Consider the following 27,503-nt stretch of genomic DNA (forward strand, 5'->3'; position numbering starts at 1 on the left):
CTCAGAATACGGTATGTCAGGCAGTATTCTAACGTTGCCGTCAGATTTCAGTAGGTTACTAGCTAGTAGGATATCCTCTACGTCGGAAGCATTAGTGAGTGTTATACGAAGTAGCCTAGAGTCCTTTCCCCGAGTGAGCCGTATGACCATCAAAGGCTTTATTCTGGGTAGTTCAAGCTTCTTGTTTAACTCTCACCAGAGCATCCTGTCATTTTTGTCCTGCAAACTGAAGGGAAGATCAGGGCTATCTTTGAGGTTCATGATTATAAGAGAATCGTCACGAACCGTTATTGTTTTCCTAGGTTTTCCGGTGCGTTCAGGTTCGAGACCTTGTTGTTTGGAGGTCGAGGCGCGTTTCCGATTTCTGAACTCATTGATGATCGGACGGACATTCTTAAGACGTTTGACTTCTTAGACGGTGACGCTTGGCCCTTTTTAACTCTGTTAGCGGGGGTCCAATCACTCACAGAGTTTTTGGGAACGACTGTTGCATTTGGGGACCATGTGCTGGGAGACCCAAACCTGCTGAGGGAGTCTATTACCGTCGACGTTATGATGGGGCCGAGTTTCAGTATGCCATCACCAGTGTTATTACATGCCGTGAAAAGTGTTAATACGGTGAGGAATCTCCAGATTCTAAGGTAATGCCAGAAATCTTTTTTAATGTCACAATAATCCTATTATCAATCTATAAGAAACGAGACTATCCTATATCATATTCACTTATAAGGTTTAGGGGGCTGATTAAGCTGATGAATTTATACGGTGATTTTATTTCAATCACCCACAACCGTTACGACCATTAACAGGTCTGCTAAAAAATTGAGCTAAAGTAAAACATGTGACACCAGAAGCAATGGATGCATTGAAAGAAGACTGAGAAGAGTTGTTGGTTTTGCAACTCTTTTTGCGTGTCTTGACTATGAGGCTGCACTGGTTGTTATGAGAGGTGACATGAAGTATTGACACTTCTGTACAACAAAAAGTAAATCGCCAGCTAGCATAATTTACGAAGCCATTGGACATTTTGCAATCTCTCTGCAGCTCTTTCAGTCGATATATCTATCTGTCGAATATTTTCTTGGAATAGTGGGAGGCATAACTTCCACTCTACTTGCTGATCATAAACTGACTCAAGACTTCTGACTATTAATCATGACGATTACTTGCAACTGGAAGCCCGACATCTTAGATTTATCTCTCAATCGGCCAATTTTTAACTCCCGTTTCTATATTCTTGATTTTATTAAAGATTAAGCGCTTTATTCATGACGCATAAATATCAAAAAGATGCTCATTCAAGCAGCCTTCATTAACCGTGAGATTTTTGGCCGTTTTAGCACTTGGTCACACAATATCAATCCAGACCTAGTTAGTTTTCACGGACATCACTATGTGAAAGCACTCAGTTGAGCGTTATGGTTATATCCGAGAGTACCCGTAAGCTGAGTCAACCCACCCGTTGTTGACGCAGCAATTTCACATTAACTTATCTCAGTATTGTTGTGAATCCGTTGTCCAGACCACTGTGATCTGCTGTTTTCTGGATGCTCCTACTAGACATTTATGATAACGACACCTCCCATCCTTATAGTATCCATAATATTCAAAACAGCTTGGATGGTTTTTATTAAGGCTTTTTCAGAAACTTTCAAAACAGGATTGGCAAAGATATGAGCAACTTCGGAAAGATACGGTTTGAAGCAGGATTTTTATGCTGACCTTAATTATCTGCATGTATTAAAGAGTCTCTCGTTTACTTGCTAGCCAACTACTAAATATAAGAATATCACAACATAATATACTGCTCCCTCATTAACGTATTTTATAGGGTTAAATTTCAACACATATCCTCTGCGCTGACCTCATTTATGCCAACTAATGCTTATCAAAGCTTTTCATATGCTCTGGATCTAGAAAAAACTAGCTGTGTATAACTCAGAGTCCTTGCTGCTTATTGGTTGCTTGAGCTCGTCTAAACGTATTGGTCGGTTGTAGGACATAAGCATCCTCATGATAACGAGTTACCTGTACCGTGATACATTTCTCGTAGGCGTAAAAATCCTATCACTCAACACGACAGCAATTCGTCTCCCCTTGAGTGCAAATTTGGCCCTTCGACGACTTCACTATATCTGCCGGCTCGCCTGAGATTATCACATTTGGACGTATTATCATTTTTTCTTTTGTTGATACTACATAATTCCTCACTGATTGTCTCGATTTTCTTTTACCAAAGCACTGGACTTTGATGGCCTACATAATGGACTGTCGTCCCTTGTTTCATTAATCTGGTCATCCATAAAGAATAGAACCAGTGCCTCTTGATAGTTAGAAACATGTGCAACTGTTGGAAATTTCGACCGTTCATCTGTGTAAGCTATTAGGATACTATGAACTTCCTTTTTGGTGGACCACACGTAGTGATATTCGCTCCTTACCACACTATCTTTGAAGCTGAACATATAATTGCTGAGACACTCAAAATTGGTGAACGCGAAAAATATTAACCGTTATAGAATAGAAGGGCCATGAAATCGTGGTCACTATGTGTAACCTCTCGCTTTTCTACAAAACATATTACTCTCTCCACAGACCAAATGTACTGTTCAGAAATCCTAGAGATGTGTGGTCGACATATTTATAGAACTGTATTACAGTATCAAAATATAAAGAATTGTACAAAAGTATTGACAACTGTTATTCGCAGACATAAGTGGTATGATTAAATCAAATAAACGTTGGACAAATAACGAAGATATTCAAGATTTAAAGCACATCTATTTTCCAATAATATTTCATCTGGATTGTTAGCATTGAGTTCAGGATTATTGATTCGAGCTGTAAAGAGAAGAGTGAAACTGATGTAAATGCTAGGAACGACGTATGCTTAACCAAGAAAAGAATAGACTAATCCTTATTTTTATAATAACAGCACGTAGAAAATGTACCAACATGTGATTTTAGTAAGGTACATATGAGACGTTATCCGCCACAACATATTGACAATCACTGTTGATAGTATGCCATCTATCAAAAGATGTACACAATTTTGCAACTTTGTATAGATCTTGATAATGCATGGCAGCATGGAATATTCGTCAGTACATCATTTATCATGAGAAATTACCGAACAAGACGATCTACATTAGGAAGCCATGGTCGCTTTCTACTTCAAAAAGGTCTCTTTTGGTATGTACTCATGTTCATGCATCTATGTTGAGTTGAGAATTTTACACACACCTCTAGGATGACTTCTTTTTCAGTTCAATATCTTATCGTACCTTACACGTAACCTACTTGCCGATGTTGAGAGGTATTTTGGAAGTAGTTCGTAAGCGATCCAAATAGTTATAAAATCGTTTTTGAACTACGTGTCACTAAACTTATTATTAAAATGAATTATTTATAGAATGACTTTAAACTTTCTTTCAATGTTAAAACCAAAAGAAGACATTTTATTTCGCCCAGTTTCTCAACTCTCCCTATGTTTCGTGGATATATGAAGGTAAGCTTTCTCTTTATCCACATAAATCTGCATTTTTAAGTTTAACTGGTTTTGTGTGGTAAGCTGTATTAGCAGTACAAAGCGAGCACTCTGGAAATTGATCTCCTTGATTATGAAAAAAGATCAACAGAGACAGTTAATAGTTTAGCATTTCGTAAGGACTAGAGAAATTGCCCTGCCAGAATTCTTCTTTAAAATCACTCATAAATTCAAAAGAAGGGGTTTGAAGGGATTAAAAATTAGGAACTTACTTACAACAGAGGCCTTGGTAATAAACCTATTCTAGTTTAATCTGTGTACCGAAACCTTTCCAATCTTCCACTTTACAGTGGCTTAAACACCGCTCCTAGCTTCCATACTCAATAACCTACTGTCTTTATTGTTGTATTTTTTTCTTCAGAAGTGAATTAACCATTACTAAAAAATTTATTTAATCTGTTCTTCATAATCATTAAAGGAACAATTATCTCCCTTGTATAAAATGTTTTCATCTTAAAAACATCTAATTAGCTGTTAGATTGTTACGTAACCTCTTTCAACATTTATACCTCCATATAATTTATCAATCAATGCTACTCTCTACATATACAGTTTCTTAATATTCAACTCGACAAAAATCTGTCATATATTAAAGCAACAGAACAATTATTACCTTTAAACTTGGTAGACTGTAAAAGGGCACCACGATTTGAAGCAGAACGTTCGAGTGCTGATAGTAAACGAATATTCCATAAATAAGGAATTAAACTATCGGGACAATCTAATGTAGTATGAAGAAGTGAACCTCCACAAGATCCACGTAGACAATCCGCAGAAGTACTGTTATCAAAAGAACATGGTTGTTGGTTTATTACTGCAGTACTAAAAGTATCTATTTGAGTTATTGGCCAACCATTAGAATTTTCACCTAGACTATTAATAATTTGAATGACATTATCCACAAGAGATTCATCAGAGGATGGTCCGAATTGTGAAAGAACAACACTTTCATAAAATAATCCGAGATATTGAAGACAACACATCATACGAAACACCAACTTAATAACATGAAACAAAAACATAAAAATAAAATTATATTCTTAAATGACATCGGAATGATGAAGAATTATGCATAAGTTTTGTAGTTTTAGTAGTGTTGTGTCCTCTGAGTTGGATGGTTTAATTACGAAATTTCAATTTTTATGATTGAAAGCAGAATCTTACTTTGGATAAAAGTTAGTGATAAATTAGTCCATTTTCAGGAGTAAGTTAGTGATATCATTTGCCAGCTTACATCTATAGCAAATTAGCCTAGAATAGCAACTGAGATTTCACAATTAAGCCATCCAACTTAAAAAGAACAATATCATCCCATAATTAAATTTGGACAATAGTATTTTAGGTAAAGATAAATAGTACATGACAGTAGGATCTAGAATGTGCATTTTGTTCTGTTTAGGACTTTTCAGCTCGATGTATCTGGATGTTCACTACGATACTCAGACCTACTACCCTTCGCTTTAAGCGACATCGCGTTATCCACTTAGCAGTTGAGTTCAGATAACCACTGGTTTGTAAGATGAGAATTTTAATTCATATATATACTGGCTGTTTGAATCGTCCAAATGACGTTTAGGACTGCGATTCATCAGCTCCAACTGCTAGCCACCGTCCATTTCTAAGCTCAAAATGCGTGTGACTTAACGGCAATCACGAGGCTATCCGCACAGGGTTCACGTATCAGTTGCAGCCCTAAACATCAATCCGAAGACTAAATGAACTAATATATATAAATTCAACACTAGTAGCTTTTGTTACAATAGAAAAATGATGACAGATTCGCAAAAAACAATCAACAAAGCTAATGAGCTGAAACAAATTAAGTCTATTATAGATGAGAAATATTGTACAGATCTACGAAGTTTGTAAAACTGAACAAATGAAATGCATAGATTTAAAGTCCACGATAATACATAGTAATGTGTAGATGTATGCATCAGATGAGAGTATTTGAATTAAGTATTCTTAATAATAAAAGGACGATGACTTACAACTTAGACTTTACACACTGATACTATGTAAATGAATATGTAGAAAAGATTACCATTGAAACAAAGACATCATAAAAACGACAAAGTCTATCCATTTCCACAAACAACTGACTATAGGTTATCATACACAAAAGCAGTAAATTAACAAAATCCATATATAATAAAGAACACTTACCCAACAAAATCTAAATAGAAAGGTAATGATTTGTGGGAAGGGTGGATGAGGAGAATCTATTAAATCCACTTAAACAACTAATTAGTAGTAACCTTCTGGTGAAAATTTCACTCAAAAAGAAGCACAGAACTAAAATATGTATATACTGTGGGCGCTCAGTCAAAACTGTTACACAAATTTTTAGCGTAATTACACCAGCTACTATTAAAAAAACCCAGATACAATATAACTGTGTTTTCAGACAATGAAGTAATGGAAGTTATGCATTAATAGGGCACAAGTTATAATACGACCGCATATATATATATATATATATATATATATATATATGAACCGTCACAATAATAAAACCGTAATACCTCTTTTGTAAAAAAGACTGATAAAACATTCTTTGAGAATGCATCCGTGACAACGCTACCAAATTCGAGATATGTTGACAAAGCTTGACGGTAATTTTTCACGAAAAATTCTATTTCACCACGTAATATAAGCCAATCTATCCTTTCAGGTCGAGCAGTTAAACCCCAATTTAAGAAATAATTCAGGTGATCACATAACGATTTCCCACAGATCTATAAATATAAATGTAATTACAAAAATTGGTGTATCTTTTAGAAAAAGTTAAGACAGTAAAACTACACTATATCGCCAAACCGACAAGATACTAGACAGCGCTTCCTGGACCCTCGCGTGAAGTCAAAACACGATCGGATAGCTTGTACCTTATGAACAGGTAGATAATAATTGTCGATATTTAATTATTAAGACGATCAAATGTGCAACCACACCCGACTAATGTGACGTGTTATGTAAGACACTATACCAAAACCATCGGCTCTTTGTGCAGACTGCATCCAGAATGCTAATTAATTAATGACCCTAGTAATCGATGAGTTCTAGAACATAGTCAACAGTGGTTTGGGCAGCTAAAAAGTATTCGCAAACTAACCAACTCCCAAATTTAACATTTTTCGTTTGTGATTATCTATAATTCCATATGTCTGGGTTCAGATAAATCTTGACACCAATACATCTAAACTGTCTTCTTGGCTGGTTTTGATAACTCCAACTAATTCTCCATGTTAACTGAAACATTAGAGAGAGGGTAAGAATTGCAAATAAAACTTTAATTCAAGGTTAGTTTGTGTACAGAAAAATGAGGGTATGTACAGTCATATGAGACCTAGGACTTCTGGAACCATATTAAATATGGCAGCAGCGTAGGTAAATTTCCAAACAAAACCGTGGGACGTGATTCTGCATTTTCTGAATGTTTCTGCAAAGACTCTATTCAACGCTGACTGGATATAAAATTTCATGGCGTTTCTGGGTGTCTAGGGGCTTTGACGAGGAATATTTCGGTCTTCTCTGATACGTCCACTAATCCTTTTAAAACGTCTTATAGACCGTAATGTTATTACTTTTTACTTATAATTGTTTCAGAACTAAACTCTGTCTTCTAATAGATTGATGGGTTGTTCAAGGTAGTCTCCGTAGTGTACTTTTATCAAAAAGACTATTAGAGATAAGAAATTTGTTTGTTTATATTTTATGGGTTGATAATCACTAGAGCACTTAACTGTATTTTTGTGATGTTTGTTTGAAATAATAGTTACTGTATACATTATTCATGGCTTTACTTATTACTTATAATTACAAAGGACTACCTTTCACATAGGTTCACGATCGTCATGTCTTTAAGTGCCGGCGAACTTGTAGCCGCTAAAGTGAGTCTCGGACAGATTCGACTATATCTTTTCGATACAATATATCAAATACCATTAATTATTCTAATCTTACCTCTAAATACCCACAACTCTGACTCAGTTTGACTTTGATGAATCCTGTGATAATCAACGGAAATTGTACTCTTTTGATAAGTATGATTGGTTTCTGGAGTTATTCTTCTTATTCCACTTTTCATTACTATTTAGTATGCGCTTTATTCTCCATTTTTTCTGATTGACTAAATTCCCCATTAGTGTAGGGAGATTATGGAGATTGTTGAATTTGATAGTTTACTTCACGGACTGATTTCAGTCAGAAAAACGTTAGACACTTCTACCACGATAGTGATTAAAGTTAAATACGTGGAACATTAGATGCTAACTTGATAGACTGTGGATTAAGCACACACCGCAAGATTTGAAAGTCTCGGGTCTGATCCCCAGTAGACTCATACTGTTTAGAAATTTCATACAAAAACGAAACGACTGTCCAGTGCTTCCATATTCGTGCTGGTTATCTAACTAAGATCAGTTCATTATATAACTTGTAAATTTCCTTTCTCATGTACTAATTGCACCAATTTACGTTACAGAATGAGATGAATTATGAACGATTAAGTTTTACTTGTTTTACGCAGTACTATGACAAGTGTTTTCGTAACTAGCTTGTATGCAAAATAAATATAAGTATTTCATGAGTGACAATATTAATTGCTGCATTCACTGAGAACTGGAATACAAGAGTCAAATTTCTTTATAAAACTGTAGCTTTCTAGCTAAAACAATGGAAGTCCAAAGCCTACGTCAAAAATTAAACATTCAATCCATAGCTAGACAATAATAACATTAATTACATCACACACGAAGAAAAATTATGTCATTAAGCCAATTATATAAACTTGTATTCAGTATATAAATGAGTTATTTTGGAAAATTACCATATAAATCGAATTATCTATTATAAATATAACATGTATATAAACAGACTTACTGAAGAATTCGTTTCCAAGTCTAAAATCCACAGTTGTTTATCTAGAAACGACACACATTCATGACTGTCAGAATGATATCGTTTATTACTATTATTATGTTTTTTAGTAGTGGATAAATTATCTTTTGGTTTATCCCATCTAGAAGATCGAAATCTAGTAGTAGACTGTGAATCAGTAGATGTATTAGTAACACTGGTGGTGATGGTAGTAGTTGTCCCTTTTGTTGTAGTTAATGTATCTTCATTCACTTGTTCATTATTTTTTATATTTTCTACATTATTAACTGTATTAAAACAATTAATTATTTGTTCTAAAATTTGTAAATTAAATTTTCCACAAATTTGATGTGTAATTTGAGCAAACCCAATTATTAAATAATCTAATAATTGTAATCCAATAAATGAATAATTAGAAAGTATACGTTTATTATCTAAAGGAAATTTAAGTCCAACAGTAGACATTAAAAGTGAAATTTCATCTATTGTTGCTAACATTTCACCTATAATGTATAAACTAGACAAACTGATCCCAGAACGATTAGATAATGTATCTGTAAATAAATAAATAAATAAAAACTTTACATACAATATTAATAATGAAATTTAATATTGGAAAATATACAAACTAATTGTCAAATTAAAAACATTGATCTTAGTTAAAGTACTATAGAAGACTAGGAAGCATTGAATATATGATTTGTTCTAGTTTGAGACTTTTTAAAAGTAAACATTCACAACCTCACCAAGAATTGAATCCAAGATATTCAGTTTTTATGGTGAACGTCTAACCATTAGAACCACTGCATCTACAATTAACGGGACAGTTTCAAATTTGGTCAATCTCTGTAATGAATTGCTACAATCCTCCATTGTTAATGAATAAAGTTGTTTTGGCTTCAGACATTACTGCACCCCATCTATTCAGTGGTAGCCTGATTTTCAATGTTACCTGAAATGAGACCAATCTTTGACAAATACAATCTATACATTAAACTAATTATGATGAATCCATCCAGTTAATTGTAAAAACTATTTATCAAAATTATGCATTGAGTCTTATTGTGAAGTGAGGTCTACAAAATTGTTAAAAAAATTATTATTTTAGATACTTAAAGATGAGTAAACTACATTATAAAATGATTATTTTTCGTAAAAGTAATCTACAAACATCTCCTACAGTCTGTTCGTAAATTTATTTAGAGCCAGAATTACATAAGGATTTGTAGTGTCACCTATTATTTTAGGCCCATATATCTTATTCTGGCTTTCGGACAGGCCAATCTATTCATTCTACTTGAGTCATATGTTGACCGTGTTAGTTATTCGCTTACCAGTCTTCATTGTTTTTATATGAGCGTATATGTGTGTACACTTCTTATCCCATGTCTCATCACATGTCTGTAGCTTATTTTTGTCTGCCTATAAATATTAATTAACGCCTGACTAAAAATGAGTTGGCTTACCAGCCATCTCCACTCTGCATCGCTTCTCTTCCTGCTATTCCATTCACCTCATATACAAAATATATGTATTCGAAATCCCATTCTCGTTATTTGACTTCTTTAATTCCGTTATTGACTAACGCGATTTAAGTCGACGATTATATACGAGAATAGGCGATAACAAACATTCGTACGATCTAAATGGGAGTCAGATCCACGGGCCACTAAAGATTTACAAGTAAAAATCACCAGTGCTGCTTGATTGTTACAAACCAGATCTGACTACAATTCACGAGTTGACTCAACATCTAGGCTGCTAACAAGATAAACGAAAGTCAAAGATTTGCTCATCCTTCCAACAAACAATACCACAGAGAAAAATATCCAGATATCTATAAGTGCTTTGCTATGTTTTTAGAACCCAGCCAATCAGGATATGAGTGTCATAGGCACGGTTTAAAAATTCAAATTGATCATTCATTAAACTCATCTTGACTGGTTCTCGTATAATTTTCACAAAACAATTCATTTCCCAACAGTAATAGATAAACTGATGATTAGTCGTCTAACGATTAATCAAAGAGAAACGGAAACTAGTCAACATCATTCATAAAACACTTTTGCAAACATATATGCTAACCTGGATGGTAATTTCGAGAACTACGTTGGTGTTGTTGTTGTAGCACGGATTGTTCCGATCCAGATAATGCCAAATTATTTATTGTATCTATAGAATTATTTGCAGAGACAAGGCATCCATGAATAATTAATCCATAAAATTCATTTATAACAGTTTTTAGTCTATCTGCATTACCAAATTTAACGGTAGCGCTTAAAATGTTTTTGATTGAATGGTTAGAATTTTGTTTCTCTGAATTTACATGGGAGTTTGTTGTTGTTGTTGTTGATGATGATGATGATGTGGTTGTTGAATTGGAACTTTCATGAGACACTGATGATGAATGTAATACTTCATGAAAATGTAAAAGAATACGTATTAAATCTAAGGAACCAGCACATGCGACACAAAATGAAATACTTCCGGAAGGTAGTGAAATAGATTTTGATGGAATTGACATGGGATACAAGAAATCACATTCCTAAGACAGGAACAGAAAAAAGTATACAAAGTGGGAAATTTTTCTTACTATTATCATGGACACACTTTATTGTTACACTTTAAGTTATTAGTAATAGAAATATAATAAACCAACTTAATGTTTCAAATGGACAAGGCTTATATATGTTACACACTGACAAAAATCAATATATAATATCCAGTTGTATCAACCAGCAATAGATTTATTTTCCATTATTTGAATCCTTACTGGAATAGGATACCAGGAAAAAATACCAAATCGGTTGAGGTTGGAATCTTTATCAACTGAAATGATTTAAGACATTTACCAAACATTTTCGATCACTACCTACTTCAAGGTGCGATGTCATCCGATGTAGGAATAGGTTGGAAGAAAGAGAATAAACGGAGATACGGCACTGGTCCGTGGAATTTTTAATTGCTGATCATACCCAAGCTGGTAGGTACAGACTACTTGGTTAGGGTCTGTACGGTTATTGTGGCCAGCAGTTGAAGATAATAAGTGATGTGGCTTAGAATCGACCACGATGGTGCAAATGCACTGGCTCTTCATCATTTTCTCTAGGTCTTGAGTTGAAGTATTCCTTCACGCATACTTTTAGATCCCATCTTTTTGTATCATACTTTCAATGTTTAGTCTTTCAAATTGTAACTGCTACTACATTCCTTTGCTATTCACCTTGTTAATTTTATCTCATCCTACCTTTCTGTAATAGAACAACAAGAACCAATGCACATTTATACCAAGCCCTACGTTGATTATAACGGAATGACTAACAGACTTGAATGTTTTTTTCTTCAATGGTGAAAATGAACAACTGAATACAATACTCAGCATACCTTACAACAAATTCAGTACTATTTTCAGTGAAAAGTTAAAATAGGAAATTCCCATAGAACGATAGTAATCTGTTGCACTGATTTCCAGTGACTGATGAAACACCATTCTTCAGATGAACACAAACTAATGTAATTCATAACCCAGATTTATTGTACATAAGACATCATAAATGAGTGAAAGGACACTGAGAAAAATGAATTTCAATATGAAGAAAAATTCGTTTTTACTTCAGGCTATAAATAACAAACACATTAGTTTAATCCGTTCATAGTAGTTTGCTTTTCTTTCTGAGTACTGTACAACCTTGACTTAGTGATATCAACACAAATATACGCATACATACAAACTGTGTTGAAGATCAGTGTTACATCAATTGAATTCTTAATCTTTAATAAATGAACGGATTACAAAATTCATAATCGAGCAACTAATTCGCAGTCTTATAAATAACTAGCAGGTTTAAACTGAAAAACTAATGTTCATGTACTCATCTATTACCCATAAGCAAGTAATATTACATCGGCAAACCTATTTTAGTAATACTTTCAAACTGAGCTACAATAACCTCAAGATAAAAATGATATCATTCACTGCAAGTAGAAATGGATGGTAGCTAGCAGTAGGATTCAGGACTTGTCAGCTCAATGTACCTGGATCGGAGATTTGATGCTCACTTCAGGACTCCAACCCAGTATCACTTGCTTCAAACGCCATCGTGTTATCCACTTAGCTACTGATTCTAGGTAACCACTGGTTTGTGCAATGAGGTGAAATTTAATTCATTTGTACTGTTCGTTTGAATCTTCCGATTGACGTTTAGGACTGAAATTGATCGATGGGAAGATCCGAACAAACAATACAAATGGATATCATTTACTGTTTCGTAAGATAAAAATTAGGAGTATAAAGGTAACACCATAAAATATCCGAAAGTAAAACGGCAAGTATTGTTCCATTTAAATATTGTCAATAACCTGATACATAATTACACACAATACGACTAAGTTTGTCACTGATTACTCTACACAGTGGCCATATACTCACATGAAAACACTAACAACGAAGTATAATTTTTTTACTAAATACAAGTATATATATATATATATTGTTTTGAAGCATGTCATTTGCATGAGGTCTAGTTGTACTAATTAGGCACTAAAATCAAAGCAGGTGGAGCGGGGAGAGCCCATGTTTAAACCTGCAATCTGCTAGTTGAAAGTCAAGTGTTTTAACCACCAAGTCCTTGACCCACTTAAATCAATAAAGTATTCATTTACAGGAAATTAAGGTATGACACTACCATTACTACTACCTCATAACAAGGTAGAGATTTGTGTGCTTAGCTTCCAGAGCTATATTTTAAATGTGAGTGTTGCTAAAACCGAAAAGTATGTCGGGCGGTATTCAAACCTGCAACTTGGTAAATAAAAGTTGAACTCCTCAACTATCTATCCACTGACTGACTACGATAACTCTACACAGTTCAACAGATATTATATTATAGTGAACATTGAAAATTTACAACTCACTTTGACCATTAACAAGAAACAAGTGGCTGCAGCAATTAACTCCTTAGACAAAGCAATCAAGTTCATGGATTCCATTTTTGTTTCTAAAGAATTCGCATTTGATGATAAACCAGCAGCATAACACAGACAAATTTTAACTCGTCTAATTAGATCATTTAATGATACTTGTCCAGGATGAAGAGTTGATTTTGTAATTGAATGTGACTGATTATTATTTCCACCGAAATTATTAAATGAAGATGGATTCAAGAATTCCTTATTTTATTGTTTTAATTTGAAAAAGACAATAACATTTAAAATATATCTTTCATAATTTACAATTAACTGAATGAACTTAACATCACTAAATAAGACAAGTTAGATAACAGATTTTTTTAACATATACACATAAATGAAACAATACCTATGAATCATAAACCTAGGAGTTCATTCCAATTGTCTTCAACCAGGTAATCAAAAGATATATTAACACCATTATGAAACTGGTAAAACTTTCTATTCGATTATTAAAATAAAGAGAACTAAACTTGAAAAAGGTGTAAAAATGGAGAACAAACAAAATCAATCAACACGCCTATATTGTCAAGATCTTACGTAAGTTTATAACGAATGCTTTAAAATATAAAACCATCATCATTAATGAAACAAATCATAAATAATGGTTTAACATTGTTTAAAAAGAAACTGAATAACACTTGATGACTTGTAGCAAGTAGAGTTCGAAAAACTGGAAAAATAGAGGTAATATTATCCAAAATTGATGTGACTCAGTCAGTCAGTCAAGTTAAGTCGACACACAAACACAATAGTAGATTAGGGTTATGGGTGAGCACTACTGAGACCCATAATACGACGAAACAAACTGTTCAGTGTTTCCTATTTTCCACTAGTTGTCTAAGGTTACGTTGCTCCTACGGCAGTCATGTAATTAGTGACTGAACACTGTAACACGCGCTCTAACCTTAAAATCTCATCAATAGATTCATTTATCTTACCGGAAAATGTAAGCCCATGCCGAATATTATTAACTTAGCAGTTCCACATCATGAGGAAACACTTAAACGCTTTCAAAATCCATAACTCACATATACATATAAAGGGAATTCTATGAACCCATTCAGGAGAGATCCAATGCTTTAAAACTTGTGAAACTACGAAAAAGTAACACTGGCAAATAGATGGATTTCAATAAACTTACCAGTAAGTCAACCAATAATAATTCATGTCTGATACCAGCACGAATCCATTGAAAAGCATCGCACGGACGTGATTGTTTTCCAACTACATGACCGGATGTTGTTGTAACATGATTAACAGATGATGACGATGGAGGCGGTACGATAGGATTAATTGACGCCAGATTATTTAAAGCAGCAATTAGAAAAGCCCTAGCTCCTGTGAATGGTGACATTTCATGACGAATTATGGATGAACCTTTAGCCAATTGTATTAATACTGTAATCCCCCACATAATATTTCCGGATGATGATAGCAATAAATCGATTGGATTGGTTGACTTAAAGTGAGAAACAAAAATAGCAAAAATAATGTATATTTTAGCACTTTGACCACATTGTTTGACCATAGATTAATGACTAAAATTAGTCGGTCATTCAAACGCAAGGTAGAACCTGGCACGTGTATAGCTCGGCTGAAGTTGTCACACCCCATTTAGCACAGGAGAGATGAAATTGTCATGGCAAATCCCAGAGTAATATAAGTAGTAACAGTATTAGTGGTAATAGAAAAGACAAAGTATCGAAAATAATGATTCAAGAAAACATAAATCTGTGAAATAAAAAGATCATGAGGAATTTAACAAATTAGGATTTAAAAAACAAAGAGTGAATGCATCTGAGCCGCTTAAAAAAGATTTTCAGCAATGTCATTCAAGGTCTCTAACCACTGGTTACGATAGTCACGCGGACCCCAACCAAGTAGTCTGCATTTAACAACATAGCTAAGGCTGGAAGTTAGTGACTTCAAAGACTGACGCCGCATTTCGGTTTGGCCTCCCCTAACACTAATCGGCACTACACGTCATGGTAATCGGTTTCAGGTATACGTAACACGTGGTCCAACCATCTCAGTCGATGTAGATTCACAACCTCATCAACTGACTTACCATCATTCCCTAATACCCTGCGTCTAACCTCACTATTACTTACCCGATAATCCTAGCAGATGTCAGCAATATTTCTAAGGCATTTGTGGTCAAATACCAGTAGCTTACGAATATCTTTACTATTAGTGGCCACGTTTCGATGCCATAAAGTAGAGGAGAATGAACTGCTGCGCATTATACTCGTCCCTTAATTGATAGACGGATATCTAACCTCCGCCATAGGTGACGTAAGTTGGCAAAAGCCAAACGAGATTTCCGAATCCGTACAGACATTTTGTCAGACACCAACCCATTAGGGCTGATCAGACCTCCAAGATAAGTGAAGTTGTCGATGCGCTCGACCACTTCACTCCCTACCCTCAAGTTCAGGTATTGACGCAGGCCAGTCCTGAAGCAACAACTTGCACTACGCAACACTAACCGTCGGGATAGACAGTGGTCGAACATACGTAAAACAAGACCCAATCACCTCAATCGATGAAGACTTACCACCTTATCAATTAATCTGCCATCTTTATCTAGCATTCCATTCCTAATCCCAAGATTTCTTACTCGGTGGTCTCAAAATATACGAGAAATGTGCTTCGAAGACACCTACGATCGAACATTAGTAAAGTGTGAAGATTCTTTTCTTAGTGACTATATTTCACACCCAAAAAGTAGAACGTAGCGAACTGCCGTAAAGTAAACTCCTACTTCGGTTGATAGACGGATTTCTCACCCACGACACAAGTGACGCAATTTGGTAAAAGCAAATCGAGCCCTCTGAATCCGTGCAAATGCTTCGTCGGACACCAACCCATAGAGACTGATGAGACTCCCAAGATAAGTGAAGCAGTCGACACATTCAATATTGAAGGAATGATGTAAATCACTTACAAAGTACAAATTTATAAATCTGGTTATTCGGTACACTTTTTAGCGTATACTTCACTCATGAAATCATCACTTGTTGGACCGAGAGCTATGTTGGGAATGTATTTACTTATTGAAAACAACTTGATTCATTTGTTAGAGAAGAGTATATAAATGAAATAGATCAATACATAATAACTTACACTGTTCTCATTGATAGGATGTGGTCCGACTATCTCCAGTGAAGCTAAATAATGTAAAGATGGGAGCCACGAACCATTTAATTCTAAAATTCCATTTGGTGTCATACCTGACCTTAATAGATAATCGACTGACATATTTACATCAGTTGGATTTCTTGTTATTAAAAGATGACGTATTACTTGAAGATCGCATACAAGTGGATTTTCTCTAGTAAAAGTTTGAAGTGATTGATGAACAAAAGGTCCATGTCCACCAGTTACACGGGATTGTGGAATAGACATATGAGGAAATGATGTTGATGGAGACTGATGCTGATTAGCCAAGCTGCGCATATCCACATCACCAACAATCCCAAATGGGGATCCGCCTCTGGGTACCTGTTGTCTGAACGATGCAGTATTTTGATATACCTCATAGTCTGTCCAGAATCCAAGTCCCAGAGAATTTAAGCCATCCGAATCAATTTGATATAAGTTCGAATCAAGATCAATATCTAGATTAGGTAGGTCAGAAAGAAGGTCAGGAATAAAGGCACAAATAGGGTTGGAGTTTACTTCCGTTTCCGACGAACTTCCAGAATTTACTGCTTGGAAAATAGACTGGATATATTTTCCGCAAGATTCTGGTAAGAAATCCATCTGAATAAAAGAAAGTATGTGACAATACATATATAAAATGAACCATCTCTATATGAATGTGATCCAAGCAAATTCCACAGTGTTGCTCTTACGAACTTGTGTGGCCTGTGGAGTAGGTGAGATATCCATCTGCCCAAAATAGAACGAATGTACTAGGCAAACAATACGAATCTTTTTAATCCACTGAGGTGGCTAAAGCATGTGTTACTTATTTTAGTTGGTGTAGAAGAGGTAAGTTGGACGAAGGCTAGCGGCAGCCAAACTGAAGCTTGGCATCAGTCTATAAAGTCACTGATTATTAAACTGAGCCATGTTAGTAGGTGCAGACCACTTAGTTAAGGTGTGAACGATTACCTTTAACAATGGTTAGAAAAGTTAAGTAAAATACTGAATATATTTTACTAACATTGATACTATCAGTAAATAAACAACTTTAGTATTTAAATCAATAATCTCATCCCACTGTGTTTATGTAGTTTATTTATTTAATCGAACACATAAATATTGGTACAAAGGGGCACCGAATACACATACGCCACACAAGTCACCTGATTTGTGTATGGGCTATGATACTGCCCGGGTGCCCAAACCGAAACAGGTGGTTTTCTTAGGGGGCCACCCACGGAGCCTTCGACCTGAAGGTCTGATCCACAAGGCAGTGGAGTAAGGTAAAGAGATGCAGTCACACGGTGACCAGTGACCAACAACAGGTTCATACGCCATTTGTTTTCTCAGGATCCTGGAGCATATGTGCAGCATTGATTTGGAATGAGTGCTTTCCAACTCCCCTAGGTGGACCCTCCATATCCACCAACCCGGTTAAAGCTCAGGATATTCGCTTTCCGTCTCCTCAATTTCATAAACGCCACCCCCGCCGCAAGAAGGCGGTGAATAGGACTTCCCTAACAGAGTGGCTGTATACGCGTGGCCATGTGAGAGCGTTTCAAGAAAGGACTGACTCTCCCTACCCTTGATCGTACCAGGGAATTTGAAGCGATTTACATAGATTCCATGTTTTCCACTTTTGCAGAATCATCTCCCATGTCAGTGAAGCGGTAAATTATTTATTATTATCCTTATATGTAATATATGGATATTATTATTACATATGTATATTACACTAGCTTTCGAAATAAGAATTCCCAGAATGATAGATTTTAGTAACTAGTTTTCGATAATCAGGCTTTTATGATGAATGGAAACACAAAATACGTGAACTAAAATCCAAAGACAACTTTAAAATCTGTTGGTTAAATTCAAGAAAATACACAAGTAGTGGTAATTCTTGGGGAAGGGATGTTAAAGGTTGCCGACATTTATTTGAATATTCAATTTCATGAGTTAATCCTCCCAATATAAAACGGATCTGAAATTATTCATTTTTCCCCAGCTTTCTTTTATCTTCTGACTTTGCGACTGCGGGATCTATATATTCGAGTGCCGTAGTTGTATACCGTATTATGCGCAAAATGTTCAACAATAAGATAAGGCCATAGCACAATGATACTAGTACAGGTGTGATTATAAAAATAAAAACTAACAAATGTAAACCGTGTTTTTTGCCTTAAATGAGAATAAGCGAAACAATAACAACTGAAAGAAGTAAGATACTCTTAACTAGAGAGTTAACAGACTTACCAATTTGTGTGATACAAGTGTTTTTAATAAATCTTGATAATTCTTTTGTACTGAATTTAACTCATAATTCGATTTAGGAAGTGGTTTATGCACTAAATTACCAAGTAAACAAATCCCTTCTTGAACCAAATATCTTACATATTGACATATAACAATAAATTGAGATGAAGATGATAAGTTCGAATTTTTAGTAGACAGCTTTTCCATTATAGAAGTTAAACAATCAAACAGAAATTCTCGTCCAATTATTACATCGATAAATGGAGGAGAAAATGATGATGATGAAGACAATGAAGACGATGACCTGTGTTCTTTTTTTGTTGAACTTTCAAAATTTCTCTCCGGAATATTCATTAACAATTCAGTTGATAATGAAAGTGGCAGTTCTATAGATTCAAACATTAGTCGGTCAACCGTATTACATATATGTACCTGAAAAATAAAACAATATGACGAAATATTAAATATAAAAGTAGGCAAATAAAAATTAGAAAGATGAAAAATGTACAAGGATTAACCAATGAAACAATAAATTTCGTCTTTTTTTTAAACATACATTGCCTGAAATTCTTCCTCTTCAGTTTAAATGTTTGCAGTGTGAGATACTTTTTTATGGAAGAAAATTAATTGATCTGTTTGGCCACTCACTTTTTCAACACGTCTCTATATTGAAGATTATGAACAATAAAGTCTTGGGTTTGATTTCCAGATGAGAGGTCGTATATGTGAACTGCTAGAGTCCCATAACGAAACGAAACAACCACCTAATACTTCCAGGATTTTAACAACCTAGATTGGTAGTCTATGATCAGATCATGGTTTGAACTATGGATACGATATATGCGTTGCATGATTAACTTTCATAAAAAAGAAGTACCGTATAAAAACTAGTACATAAAATCTGTCAATCATAGTTGATATGTGGGACATAAATGTCTATCAGTTCAGATTGGCATAGTTCACATTTTTGAAGAGATGGGGAGAGTAAATTAGTAATTAATTGTTAACTAAGCAGTGACCAGTGTCATATATGTCAAGTTTTTCCTAGTGTTGACCGAATTCTATAGATCAAGTTGCAGTGTGGTCATCATCACCTTACATATTAACATGGTGCAAGTGATGTTGAGTAATTTAGACTAGTGAATAGATTGCAACCTGACCGATAGTATTCGATCAGCATTAAGAACTTGATATACACGACATTGGTCATTACTCAATGATCAATCCATCACAAACATAATTCAGTCATATAGGTCAGTCGAGGCCGAAATAGCTCAAGAGTACTGTAACTAACTGTGAATTTAGGTGACAGGATGGAATCAGCTAGGGTGTATTAGTTTCCTCAAGATTACAGGTACACCTTCCTGACGAGTACCAAATAGCATGAAACCTAAGGTCTACAGGGTTTCTTGTTGACTACCTCCAACCATCATTCTACACTGTAGGTAATCAAAAAGATATCCAAGAACATAGCACATACCTTAGTGAATAGTTGATGAACTGCGTTAAAAATTGACATTTTATCATTTGATAATAACTTCTTAGTATGCTTTGATTGTTTTGTAGAAGGCATATTTCGTGCAGTATCGTTTGTATTATCAAGTAAACTAATACAATTATGCAGTTGTTTTAAGCACAAACTTTCTAATTTATTACGAACTCCTAAACTAATTGGAATATATGGATTAGATGAATCATCAATGAAAAATTGGTCCACATTCAGTAAAACTTGATAAAGATGATCTTCTATGGTAGTAAGTAATCCACTACAAACTTTAGATTCCATATTGACGGATGTTGTACTAGATGTATCTAATGGTTGAATCCAAAATATATTGATTGAATCTTTATGATGAGAATCTGATGTATTTACTTCTAATAAACGACAAAATGTTTCTAAAAATTGATTGTCAGACTGGAAAAGTGAAAATTCGTTTGCAATACAGTCTGAAGATGTGTATGATTTGCAAGCACTTAAATAAGCCTGTAGTAATTTCGGTGTAGCTCCTGCTTCATCTAAATATTCAAACTGTAAATTAGACGATAGAAAATATTTTCAAAAAAGTCGGTTACAATAACATGAGGACGAAACACTGGATAACTTTAATAAATTAGCAAAAATAAAAAACGTAGAAAGTGAATCTATAAAGTATGATGACATGGTTGTGTCTATCAAATTAAAAGTACAACAGTTCTATTGCATAATTTTAAAAAAAAACAATAGAAACCTAGTTTCGTCAACTTTACTCATTTTAAGCAAAAAATTGGTAATAAGATAATATAGGCATGTTCTCCAAAACTTCAGTAGAAAATAATTTCCACTTTCGCAAACCGTTCTATCTCATCTTTATACATCTTAAATTGCTTTTACTAAAGTATTTCCTTTAAACTTCCCCAATAAATCCCATGGCCTAGCGTAGAATGGTGGTTCATATGCAAAAGTATTGGACTTTTAGACTTTAGGTCATAGATTCGAATGCTGGATAGAGCATTCCGGGAGTCTGGTAATAGAAACGCATTATTCGTTTCTACATACTTATTGACTACATATTTACTGACTTTGTGCCAAATTAGTGGAATATATCTCAATTATCAAAACTTCGACATTCTCTTTTATATGTATGCTGTGTTCACTAGACCAGGATAAAATACTCAACTAAAAACTCCTTCCTTCTGAGACAGAATGTATTACAGAAGTAAATGGTTTTATATAAATTTTATACATAGCCATCGACTAACCGGTTAGCCTAATATTTCGTCATAAGTATACGCAAAATCATTGATATATTTGTGATATCTGGAGATATGTAAAGAGTAAGTGAATAATGATTTAAACTCTGAAAAAGCAATATAAACTATGTCGTGAGACGTCAGAAATTTAAACTTCTACTCACTGAGATATCATAATTTTATTATGAACATTCTATCAAATGCTCAGTTTATTTGATATTATCAAGCTAAGTTTTGATGTTGATGCCTATAAACTAAAAGTAAACTAGAATCGGTCACCAAATGCCCTGGTGCTGCAGAGAGTGAAAAGGGTCCCCTCACCCTCTCTAAATGCTCCCACATGGACATGTGTATATAGCCACTAACAGAGAAGTCCTACTCACCTTCTCACGACAAGGGTGTTGCTTACGAGATCGAGAACGAGAAGCAAATGTCTGGCGATTTAACTGGGTTGGTGAGTATGGAGGATTCACTGAGTGGAATTTGAAAACCATGATTCCAAACTAATCTTGCACATGTGTTCCAGAATCGTGAGGAAGCAGATGGTGTATGAACCTATCATTGGTCACCGGCTACCATGGGATCACATTTCCTAACGTTGCTCTACTGCCTTGTGGATTAGACCTCCATGTCAAATGCTCGAGGACTGGCCCCCTAAGGAAACTACCTGACTCTGTTTTGGTACTCCAACAGTGTCCCAGATTACACACAAATTGAATAATAACTTCTTTGTGTGAATCATACATACTTTGGTACCCGTTTGTGCTGTTTATGCGTCCAAATCAAAAATAAAACTAAGATCGAATACAATATGTGATTTGCGTACATTCAGCAAATCAGCAAATAAAACTTGTAAATTGTGAAGAACAACCTGTACAAAAATCTCTCAAGCTCAATTTATGCGACTGAGTCAACTGAGTGGATATGGTTCTTAAATTGAAGGAGGAAAGTTATTTAAATTATATTATCAACTGTTAAACCCGTTAGAAGTGATTGATTCACGATCATTTCAGCTTATAACAACATCGAACTTGACAAATATCAAATCACTCTCCTACCTTCTGACTGCAAACACTCAATTAACCATAAACAGAAACTGAGACTACTCACTAGTTGATTAGTAACCTTTTCTGAACAACAGACTCAACGAAAACAAGTGAAACTTGATTTGCTTGCACAATACACTTCGAACAACCTGGTCATGTGTATATACTTGTCAATGTACTTATATATGAAAACTAAAGGTCAGTTAAATAAATTTAAGTAAATACAAGTTAATAATTGGAAATTTGGGAAAGATGGTATAACATGGAAAGAGTCAGTTGTCAAAACAACACTATGCATTACAATGGATTAAAAATTACGAGAACTGATTCACAGTTCGACCATATTATTATTCGATTTCGTGGTGCCTAATGACTCCTAGAGGTTTTTACACAAAGCTTTAAAAGATACTGTTAAGTTAATCCTATGACTTGGTTCACCTGTATGTTCTCACTACTTTCAATCTTACGGTTTGAAACTATAGTTCAAAGTCGGATGCCTAAACTGATAAGTTTCAACGAGATCATAAAGAGTCCAAGTTAGATAAACACTGAGTACCTGGAAGCACTGGATAGCTGTTCTGACCTAGTACGGGACTCCTCATCAATGTGCATCCACGATTCTTCAATCGGGAATCGAACCCAGGACGTATGGTTTCGCACGCGGACACTTAACTTCTGAACCACTGAGTTGAGACTCAATGGTGTACTAGTCTGACTTCAATCAATCCACAATACTGCTTGACCATTTTCCATTGTTTTATGTGGGTGACTTCCTCGTATCCAAACACAACTGAACTCCACTCGTCACGTCTGGACGAAACAGCTTTGCAAGTTTCCAATGGTTGCTAAACTTAACCCGGTCTGTTATCTCGACAAAACTCAACGACCTCCACAACCGTATACTGATGATGTCATTGCCCAATTACAGTGACCATTTCCTCATTACAAAAAAACACTGAGAGATTACAACATCTCCAACCAAGTCAAAGCCTTCCCACATAGTCAAACTTTCTAATTTTGAATTTGTGAAATGCAACAGCCATTATATTACCGATGCCTCTCAATTCATTCATCCAAAAGAAATATCTCAAAAATATGATGACATTCAAAATCTTTAAAAGCTACAGTCTAAAGGGATGAGAAAAAGAAAGTTGTTTTCATTTCTGGTAAATAACAAGACAGTTATTTATCATTTGTAATATAAACCAAGTTAATTGTTGCTTTTGAACATCTGTCAATAAAATGATAAAGTCATTCACCGAATAACTACATAAATGTAAAATACCTTTTGATCTTGCATTTCATCATAAGCGATTTGAAAAAGTTTCTGTGATTGAGTAAACTGTTGCTGCTGAAAGGCATACCTTCCGAGTACAAAGTTAAGCGATGCAGAAAGATAGCTTTTAGAGAGAGGTATAGAGTTATTAAGAACAAAATCTGATAGACCGTTATGGTTCTGATCATCCTGAGCAGACTTAATCTTTGGTTCAAAAACTGTAGGAAACATGGAATTCAGCGCTGAAAACACTGAAGGAAGAGGTCTAGCTATGTTGAGATCATCCAAAAGACTGTTGATTTCGTTTAGCTGATTTACAGACTCTTGTATGCGAGTGAGAACAACGCCAACTTCCACGCGATTATCCGCAAAAAACGCCACCTCAGGAATTTCAGTTAAACCAGAAACAATAGGAGTAAGATTTCGAAAGGGATGTGGCAGCATACTGGATGTATGAGATACCTAAACTATATTAATATCATGTGAATTCACAAACATACATGAAGGCACCATATATGGTAAGACATTAAACCATAAATTGTCATAGGATTTAACTGAGACCATCTATAGTATCCGTAAGGATTTATAATGAAAATATTTTCTTTATTTATCGCATTTTCAAACAGAGGTTGTAAAACTGATGAAAATTTTGAAGTACTCATGACGAGCACTCTATAGAGACGTGCAAGAAGCTTAATGGGCATTTCTGATATGACTCGAAAAAGATTTAGATTGAATTTTAGATTAGCAGCAATCTGTAAGGACATTATATCCAAAACTTTTGACTTTTTGAATAACCTAGACGACTCGACAAATATGTCATCAGGATTCATAGTTTCATTTTCTCCGATGAAGTTGTCCACTGAATTATTTTCACAATTAGTGAGACTAGTTTTTCTTTCACTTATTTCAGCCTGTGATAAGGATTGTTTAAGCAACTCCAACTGATGTGATATAGTTAGACCCTCAATATCCGATAATAATTTATTTGGTTGGGCAAGATAAAACAACCAATCTTGTTCAACATCACCAAATTTCATTTTGTAGTTTATTGGATGTTGTACTGTTTCTGAAATATATAAAATGAAAATGTTCATTAAAGAGCTTATGGTACATAAATATGGAGTAATTTATTTTACAAAATGCTTGAAAACAAAGTTTAACTACAATGTATGTGAACATGCATTACTGGAACAATTTGTATCAATTAAATAAAACATTCAGATACAACTTTCTGTATTGCTACCAGCGCTGGTTACGAAACAGAAATCAGCGCTAAAATCCTTAAACTGTGAGTCAGCTGAATTCTCACAATAAAACGTTTCTGTCTGCATAGCAATTCTATAAAGCTTATCCACAATTATTTATGAATGACATTTCAAACATTTATACTTCCCAACTTCACGAACCAAAGATTGAACACACTGACTTTATTGACAATATTTCAACAAAAAACAGTTGTGATAGATGACAACCTTCAAACTTTGAAGAAAAAAGATGCCATTTGGTTTAAATCCGTTACCAGCTAGGCAGACGAGTGTGGAAAAGCTGCTCCTTACGTATCACGTACTACGACTCTCAAAACCATCAGAAAAGAACGTACTAAAAGTACGAAGGATTTTAGAAATGGAAAAATCAACAGGACTGAAAGGGCTGTACCCCAAAATCCTGAGACAAGTTAAATTATACATTTTTACCCAGCTGACAACGAACTCTGGAATACTACTCAGCCAGAGTAAGTTACCTGTGGACTGAGAAAATGCAACTGTCACTCCAACTTACAAGATATGATCAAGACAACACCAATCAAACTACAGATCTATCGGCCTCATTAGCGTCGTAGTTAAAACTCTGAAGAGAGTAACTAAAAAAGCCATTATGATCATGGAAACTAACAACTTGTTAGTCAGTGAGAAACATGGTTTCAGTAAAGGACTATCCCGCATAACTAACCTCATTATAGCAAGAGAGTGATGAACCGATTCGTTCAATAATAGGAAACCAGCTGGCGTTGTTTACGTTGAAATCAGTAAATCATTTAATGCGGTATCGCATAACAGACTTTTCCCAAAACTGGAAAAGCTAGGGCTTGAAGTACCTTTTTCTAAAACGGGTCAAACATTTATTGGTAGGTCGACAAAAAGTAAGAGTAAATTTCAAATATTCCTCATCGAAACCAGTACTTAGTAGAGTACCACCAAGCTCTGTTCTAGGTCCTTTACATCTACATTTTATGGTGATGAATTCAAAATTTGGAGAAAAGTAACGGGGATGCAGAAGCATGTACACTACAGCTCGGACCAAACATTCCTCTTAGCTGGTCTAAAATATAGTCAATGCCTATCGACGTGGTGAAACGTATCTACATGCACATTGCCGATACAATAAAATGCGCTTGGAGGAGGCGTTGGTGATCTTTGTTTTGTTTTGGGATGATCGGGTAATAGTGAGCCACGACCTCAAGACCATGCCTCACAGAAGTGCAGCTGCAGCTAAAAGTTTTAGAACCCTATGAACCTTAAGACGGACATTTAACATATTGGATACAAGCATGTTCACCATAGTATACATCACCTTAGTGTGATTCAAACTTTACAACTGCGTTCATGTTCATCTCCTGTTCAAAAGGTGACTCATACATCCTGAAATAAGTACAAAAGAAAGGGACCTACGCAAATCTAGAGACCTGGGGTTTGCCACACACAAGGCAGCTTAAGAAGTTATCGCGTATCAAGGGGTGATTAGATTTCGATGTAGAAAATCCCAATAAATATTTTCATATCTGAAAAATATCCCGTTTTTTCACTTTACTAGATTATGACAACCCAGTGAACATGAAAATCTAGCTCAGAAACCAAGGACAAGTAAAATACTCTTTGTATATATGTTTTCTTACCAAACTACCAACTCTTAGGATCTGCTACCTGAAGAAGTGTTGTTCGCACCTCCAGCTCGTGGAAAGACTAGAAACTCACAGGAGCTTGTCGGAAAAGAATAAACACAGGAGGCTGGGCTTTAATCCTTAATAAACAAACGTGAATCTGAACACTCAACCTACTCACAATTGTGAGTAGGTTGTAACATTAATTTCACAAAACCGCGTAGAATCTATGTTAGGTACGTCCTTGAAACCATCGTCGTACATTTGTTGAGGTAGAAGATACTTTAGATATTTCAAGTATTTACATTTATAATGTACGCATTCTAATGAACATTTTTATATCTAACAGTGAGTTCAACGTGACGTTGAGAGTTGTCTTCGACGACAACCCAATTTCCCAAGTTTGGTGAAATTTTAAGTAGATCCCCAAAGCCAAATGACCCTCATCAATGTTAAGAGGTAATATTGAGATTTTAATGCCATTTTCCAAAACTTTTCTATAGAGGTTTCTCCGAAATTTCCACAAAATGGGTCAAACTTTACCCAAAATTGGGAGACTAAGGATATTCAGCACCATGTCGCGAAATAATGGACGAAAGTGTTATCTCACGATAAAATGTTTTATCATCCTGGGGCGTGACTACAAAAATCTATCAGTTCATACACAGTTACCCCGACTAAATTGAAATGAATGACAAAAACACCTTCGGAGGAGTATAAGCAACACCACTGTTAAAACCAGCGCTACTGATTTTGTGGAGATAGGCC

General features: G+C 35.0%; 1 protein-coding gene across 1 annotated transcript; it reads right to left on the reverse strand.

Annotated features, from left to right (window-relative positions):
* Positions 1 to 1,664: 1,664 nt before the first annotated feature.
* Positions 1,665 to 27,503, reverse strand: MS3_00002747 (uncharacterized protein). Its single transcript, XM_051210371.1, has 13 exons — positions 26,751 to 27,503; positions 24,355 to 24,923; positions 23,864 to 24,316; positions 20,283 to 20,831; positions 18,803 to 19,234; positions 16,526 to 17,164; positions 14,541 to 14,858; positions 13,343 to 13,597; positions 10,514 to 10,973; positions 8,432 to 8,982; positions 6,073 to 6,285; positions 4,161 to 4,545; positions 1,665 to 2,841 (listed from the first exon to the last, which is right to left on the reverse strand). Exons 2-13 carry the CDS (start codon positions 24,892 to 24,894, stop codon positions 2,726 to 2,728), a joined length of 4,911 nt encoding a protein of 1,636 aa, XP_051070353.1. The 5' UTR covers positions 24,895 to 24,923; positions 26,751 to 27,503; the 3' UTR covers positions 1,665 to 2,725.

The sequence above is a fragment of the Schistosoma haematobium genome, chromosome ZW (assembly GCF_000699445.3).
Source record: "Schistosoma haematobium chromosome ZW, whole genome shotgun sequence".
In the NCBI taxonomy this organism is placed as follows: Eukaryota; Metazoa; Platyhelminthes; class Trematoda; order Strigeidida; family Schistosomatidae; genus Schistosoma; species Schistosoma haematobium.

Excerpts from the sequence above, each read along its gene's own strand:
- MS3_00002747 (XM_051210371.1), bottom strand. The coding sequence starts at position 24,894 with ATGAAATTTGGTGATGTTGAACAAGATTGGTTGTTTTATCTTGCCCAA. Across the intron at positions 24,317-24,354 it reads ACCATATATGGTGCCTTCAT|GTATCTCATACATCCAGTAT; the intron begins GTATGTTTGTGA and ends AATATAGTTTAG. Across the intron at positions 19,235-20,282 it reads TTCATCAACTATTCACTAAG|GTACATATATGTAATACGGT; the intron begins GTATGTGCTATG and ends TTTATTTTTCAG.